The sequence below is a fragment of the Pipistrellus hanaki genome (genome assembly GCF_964339955.1).
Source record: "Pipistrellus hanaki genome assembly, chromosome: 5".
In the NCBI taxonomy this organism is placed as follows: Eukaryota; Metazoa; Chordata; class Mammalia; order Chiroptera; family Vespertilionidae; genus Pipistrellus; species Pipistrellus hanaki.
The window spans coordinates 41,255,199-41,262,282 of NC_140507.1; the positions used below are offsets into that span (position 1 = coordinate 41,255,199).

The 7,084-nt window shown below is 40.9% G+C and overlaps 1 protein-coding gene across 1 annotated transcript; it reads right to left on the reverse strand.

The window, feature by feature from the left end:
• Positions 1-790: 790 nt before the first annotated feature.
• PABPC4L (poly(A) binding protein cytoplasmic 4 like) lies at positions 791-5,535 on the reverse strand. Its single transcript, XM_084883286.1, has 2 exons — positions 5,390-5,535; positions 791-4,746 (listed from the first exon to the last, which is right to left on the reverse strand). The coding sequence occupies exon 2, from the start codon at positions 4,687-4,689 to the stop codon at positions 3,577-3,579; it is 1,113 nt and encodes a 370-aa protein (XP_084739412.1). The 5' UTR covers positions 4,690-4,746; positions 5,390-5,535; the 3' UTR covers positions 791-3,576.
• Positions 5,536-7,084: the final 1,549 nt, after the last annotated feature.

Genomic DNA, 7,084 nt, shown 5'->3' on the forward strand with positions numbered 1-7,084 from the left:
GTATGAGGATGGATTCCTGTAACCATCTTGCCATCTGCCTAAGGACAAAGCTCAGATATGGAGGGGGAAGAGCCAAGAGACACCAAGAGAAATGGCATTGAAGTTCTGATATTTAATGCCTTAAGATAAAAGTCTGAATATTTTGTTAGGTAAAGTGTCCTTTTCTAGTGCAAGTTTGGAAATTTCCATTGCTTGAAGCCAAAAATATCCTGAATATATTTAATTTGCTCTACCTTTTAAAATTTAGTTTTAAAATACTCTCTTTTCAAACTATTGTTTTTTATCTACTTTTAAAAAATTACATTAGAAATCATATTTTCCAAATATAACACAAGTAAGCTAACTCTAAATTCTTAACAATTTTATTTCAACAATTCAATTCAGAAGTCTTTAAAATAAAATATAAATTGAAAACTTGATCTATATTAGTGATTTTTCTCAACCATCATTCTATATTTCTGAGTAACTTAGAAAAGAAATGCCAGTTCATATGAGAGTTGGTCTTTAAAACATGCAATATGTGTAACTTTATTTATAAGGGTAGGGGTGGGCTAGAAGGGGACAATGGGGGAAGAGGAGGACATTTGTAACACTTTAAACAATATAAATTTAAATAAAAACAGGCATTGACTAAAAATGATTCATTTATGTAGATTCCTTTAAGTGAACTGTATGTTAATAACCACTGACTTTATAATAAGGAAATGCAAGTTATTTTCAGAAAGAAAAGTGGTCCTTGAAAAAGTATACACCTTAAAAATTCAATAAATAGAAATAATTTTCAGACATGTTTTTACCACTGAAATATTAGACTTTATTTGATCTTTTCAACATGGACTTACAAAAATATTAACAACACAAAAATACCAATTCTAAGCCACTTTAAATAAAGTTTACTTTTAGCAACAATAAATTTCCATTGAAAAATAAAATGTTACAAGGCACATTTATTGAATTGGCTGTACATGCAAACAGGCATCTACACAACAAATTTGGCAACGTGTGCAGAAGGGAGGCAAGAGTAGAAGCAGTAGCTCAAGGCATCTCTATGTAAATTAGCTTTTACTAGAATGCTTATCAGAAAAGTGAAGACTCTTCTTATTTAATCAAGGCACTAACACACACAAGATTACATTTTCTTGAAAGAATAAACTTCTACTATCAACTAAGATAACTTGATATTATCACACACAATTTAGAATGAGCAAAATTTAAATCTATCAAGAAATTCCACAGGATTACATATTTTTTGTAAGTTGGCTTAATTATTTCCTATGGTAAATATATAATTAAAAATAAGCAAGTTCTACTACATGGAAAATTACTGTGCCATGAAATTATGGATATAATTCATCTAGACATCTTATATTACATCCTGTTAACTCCTTGTGCACATAAGAGAGAAACACAGTCCCCTGATATTATTTTGGTAATCCATACACAAGCCTTATGAAATATTGTTCAAATATTTGAACATTTTGATAGACTGGGCTATCTAGAAAGAGATGTCAAGGCTTGACACACCCACTACACTTCCCATTCTGTTGCCTGGTACCCTTTCTTAAAAACTCTGTTTTTGAGGTAAATACTTCTCAACACAGTGATTCAGAGATACAATGAATGAGAGCTGGCATATGAGTTTCACATAGATTCTTACAATAGATCAGTATTTACTGAAACACATTTGTAGATATTGAAAAGCAAGACATTTTTAAAAGATTTACTGTAGTTTGTAGATAAGATACTCTATATATTTATTTTATAATACTAATATAGGAAACAGAAGATTAGACTATATGGTTACAGGAAATAACTGAGCAGATTAAAAAATAGAACAGCAGCAAGAACCATAAAACTATTTCCTAGACACCTTTGGTATGAGAAGTCAGAATTTTAAAAGTAATTATTTATGTGTAAATAAATAACTCTTGCCTCTATTTTCAAAATGGATTTCAAACAAGTAGTAATAATCAATATAATAAAGCCCTTTTACACTTGATCTTAGCCCTAAGGCCAAAAAGTGACTAAAGCCCTTGTTTTAAGTCCTCACTCAAGGTTATGTATTTCTTAATTGATTTTGAGAGAGAGAGAGAGAAATCGATATGAGAGAAACATCTATCAGTTGCCTTCCTTACTCTCCCAGATGGGGACTGAACCAGAAACCTAGAGGTATGTGCCTCAATGGGAACAGAACCTGCAACCTTTCTTTTGGTACATGGGATGATGCTCCAACCAACTGAGCCATTGCCAGGAATTTTTTTTTAATAGCCCTTTAAAAAGGATTGAAAGGAGCTAAGTGATATAGATGAAAGATGGAAGAGAAGGAAAGGTCTGGCAATTGAACTAAAATTAAAAAAAAAAATTATGCTAGACAATAGGCTGAGATATACTTTCAATTTATCAGAAAATCAATTAATGAGTTTCTGATCAATCAAGGCTAAAGTGAACCTGAATGGGTTACATAGCTCTCATGATCTTATAAAGGGAGACAAGAGTTCATATGAATAAAGCAACTTTAACTTTTCTCAACCCTGAGACAATGTCACTACACGAAACCATAGAAAACTGACACTAAAGCATAGTTAAGCATAATTTATATGTTCTCTCTCTATATATATGACTTTTATAATATAGTGTATCTGATAATCACTGAAGGCATAATATTAAGCTACATAGGTATGAAGAGATTTAAGACTAGGCCAGATTTTTGTCACCTACATTGATACAGCTTTATAAATTAAGGAATGTTAGAGGTAAGGTTTTACTATTCAAGTCACAATTTTGATAGCTAGCAAGCAACTGAATTAGTCAACCAATGGAAAGAATAGCAATATATACTATAGTTTTGTAAGCAACACTAAAATCTTCCATCACTAATTTCAGCCATCAGAAAAGAAGACATGCCAGGATATACATTTAAAAGAAGTTCAGCTCTTACTAGTACTTTAAACATTAATTCAAAATGAAATTAGATATTGAATTTGTACTAGTAATTTTTTAAATTTTGGTTTAAAAAACAAAAACAAAAAACAACAACCATCAAACAAAAAAACAAACAAACAAAAACAAACAAACCCACAAACACCTCAGATGAGAAATCAGAAAATTTCTCTTTGTAAATTACTTTGCCATCCTTAGGTAAAATAGCTATTTTGAGCATATTTCTTAGAATAAATTAAAGCTAATGATTTTATTAAAATAAGAAAAAATATGCAATATACTCAATTACCTCACTTCAGTTGGTTCAAAATGTAAAATAAAAATTACCTAATTATATCCATTGCTCTGGATACATCAAAATCAGAGGAAAAAAAATACAATAATGTCATCAAAAGGTATGCCTCTGTAAAATGAAGCAACCTTCTAAGATTCATTTATTTTTCTGCAAAAAAACAAAACAACAACAACAAAAAAAAACAAACACAAAACTTTGTAGACAGAACCTTTCACCGCATAATTTACTAAGCTAAGCTGCCATCACGTGGGAATTAAACTGGACTGAGGACAATTCATAGATGACCATCATCCTTCCCCCACCTGCTGCATTCACTGGCAGGTGGGACGAATCCTTCCCGCCTAGGCCCTCTGGGCCAGGGCGATGTTAATGACCTGAGAGCCCAACATGCGGCCGTTCATCTCAGCCATTGCCCTAGCAGCCTCTTCCGGAGAGGAGAAGCAGATCAAGCCAAACCCTCTGCTTCGACCTTGCTCCTGCATTATCTTAGCTCTGATAACTGATCCAAAAGGAGAAAACGCTCTCCGTAGCTTTTCTTCATCGATGGAATCATCGAGGTTCTTAACATAGATCTTCAACCCCCTGAACCGCCAAACTGTTTCGTGTCTCCGCTGCTCAAACAATTGCTTTAACTCAGCTTGTCGCTCTGCTTTCTTTTGTGCCCGGCCTACAAATACCGGCTGTCCGAATAACTCCCTCCCGTTCACTATGTCAACGGCCCTTTTGGCAGCCTCATGGGTATCGAAGCTCACAAAGCCAAAGCCTTTGGATTTCCCATTGGAATCTGTCATCACCTTAACACTCACGATTTTGCCATAATGGCTGAAAAACTCCCTCAGTTTCTCATCGTCCACGTCATCTCCAAAGTTCTTGATGTAGATATTGGTGAACTCGTTGGCTTTGTTTTGGAGCTCAGCTTCCCGATCTCTGCGGTTTTTAAACGGGCCGACGAAGATCCTAAAGTCCTTAAGCAGCTTCCCATTCATCTCGTCAATGGCCCTGTCTGCCGCAGCCTGGCTCTGATAGTGCACGAAGGCATAGCCCATGGACCCCTGGTCATCATACATCACCTTAGAGGACAGGATCTTCCCAAACACTGAGAAATGCTCATACAGCGTTTTGTTGTCAATGGATTTGTCCAGATTCTTGATGAACACGTTCCCGATTCCGGATTTCCTCAGGTAGGCATCACGCTGGGACCACATGAGCCGGATGGGCTTGCCTTGCATCACGTCGAAGTTCATGGTGTCCAGGGCCTTCTGGGCATCACCCACATTGAGGAAGTTCACATAGGCATAGCCCAGGGAGCAGCGGGTGGCCAGGTCCCTGCAGATGCGGATGGACAGCACGGTGCCCACGGTGCTGAACTTCATGAACAGCATGTTCTCGGTGACATCTGGGGCGAGGTCACCCACGTAGAGGGAGGCCTGGCGGTACTTGGCGTCCACATCCATGCTGCTGGACCCTGGTGGGGAGGGAGCGCTGGCCCCTAGGAGCTCTCCCAGAGATGCCTGCGGGGAGAGTGGCTGGGCTACAGCTGGGCCGGGCTCACGCAGCAGCAGCAGCGCGGTGGCCTCCGGATGATTGCCACTCAGAGCTGGAGAGATGGGGCTCAGGGGCAGCTTTCCCGATGGGGCTATGGCAGCAGCAGGCTCATGCAAAGGCCCGACCCCCCCAGGCAACCCACCAGGCCGCTCCGCGGAAAGCTGCGACAGAACTCTCAGGGCTCAGAGGAGGCTGGCAGGGGAGCCGTTCCTTCCCGGGCCAAGGTGCGCAAAAGCTTCAGGTGGCGGGCGGGCGGGCGGGCCCGCAGTCCCTGCGTTCTGCACGGACAACCCCGGAGGGAGGCTGGGTTCCCAATAGCAGCAGGCCTCGCTCGGCTCGGGCTGGCTCGGAGTTACAGCCGCCGCGGGGCCAGGAGCTCCACAAGTGGCCTAGGAGGCCGCGGTCCGGGCGCGCGGCGCGGGGCCAGGCCGGAGCCCGAGCCGCCGGGGGACCAGGGCTGCAGGCGCCGCGGCCGCTGCGGCAGGGAATGCGCAGCCCCCGCGCGGCGCCCCCGGCGAGGCCGGATGGGGAGAGGGGAGGCGGACAGAACGACTGACGCAGGGGACAGACGCGGCCCTGCGGGCAGCGGAACAGGGTCGGGGGGCTCACCCGTGTGCGGCCGGCGGGGCGGGCGGGAAACCCGGAACTCGCGCGCTGAACTTCCCGCGCACTCGCTGCCAAAGGGGGTGTTTTCTTCTTTTTTTGTTTAAAAAATATATATATATTGCGATGTTTTTTCTTCTTGCCCGCCCTCTCACTCGTTTCCCACCCCCGTCAGACAGGCTGAGAAAGCAGGAGGCGGCGACAGGGGTGGAGAGAGGCAGCCAGAGGAGGGGCCCTCATCACCCACCCCCGCAGGGCTGGCTGCTGCGCAGGGTCTGACTGCAGAGCTTTTTTTTCCAAACGTGGAGCAGGGCCTGCCACTTGCAAGCTGAAAAACCCTCCAGTGGCTTCCTCCCTTGGCAGGCTAAATTCCTACATTTGCACCTTGTTCTACAAAATTCTGCAGGGTTGCTGTCATGTTCCAGCCTCAACTGCTGCTGGGTTCCCCTTACTGAAATCCATGACACACTCACCTTTTTTTTTTTTTCTTTCCATAGCCAACGCAGCAAAAATGTGTTCCTCTGAAATCATTTGGATCCTTTTTCCAAATATCAATTTTCCCTAAAGAACTTCTGAAAGTTTAGGCTTCCCTCTTAGAAACATATGCCACCCTGGCGTTTGTCTAATTACAATCTAGTCTATTTACCTTCTGTGACAGTAGGGACCATGCTCATTTTATGTCCAGACCTAACCAGGGACTTTCAGCAACGGGATGCTCAACATTGAGTGAATGAATGGACTGTGTGAAATAGAAGAGGAATTTAATCTGAGGCTGGTTTTCATGCCCAGAGGCATGGAGATAGTGTGCCTCATCTCTGAGAGTATTAGAGGGGTTAAATGAGTTAATAGATTTGGAAATGTTTAACACAGTATATGGGACATATTAACATTGATTTCACTTCCTTTAGCATTAAATAACATCCTTAACATCATTCACACACACACACACACACACACACAAAAAAAAAAAAAAAGCCCTTAAATTTTTAATGATAATGCATCTTTAAAAAATGTTACCTGCAAAACTGAATTGGGCGGATTGCTTTATATAAGACTAATTTAGTGCTTTTCAATTTTCATTCAACATAGGAATTATCTGGGAATCTTGTTTGAAAACAGATTCTGATTCAGTATATTGGAAATTCTATATTTCTATTTTTTAAAATATATATATATATATATATATATATATATATATATATATATATATATTGATATTTTTATAGAGAGGAAGGGGAAAGGATAGAGTTCTAGAAACACTGATGAGAAACATCCATCAGCTGCCTCTTGCACATCCCCTACTGAGGATATGCTTGCAACCAAGGTACATGCCCTTGACCGGAATCAAACCTGGGATCCCCCCAGTGCACAGGCTGATGCTCTATCCACTGAGCCAAACCGTTAGGGCAGGGGATTCTACATTTCTAAAAAGCTCCTGAGAACGAATTCTCTTGTTCTCTGAATTAACCTGAGTATCAAGACCTCAAAGCTAAATGAGTGAGCCCCTCACAGCGGCATCTTTTCTAATGTAAGGCTAGAAAAACAACAACAAATATTTCTCTCTGAGAAGCTAAGGATACTCTAGCAAAATTCATTCTTAGTAATATACCAAACAAAACCCCACTAAGCATGCATTATTTTCACTATAAAATCAAACTGCTTTCAACCTAAAATGGAATAATGGGTCTATGATTCTTCCCA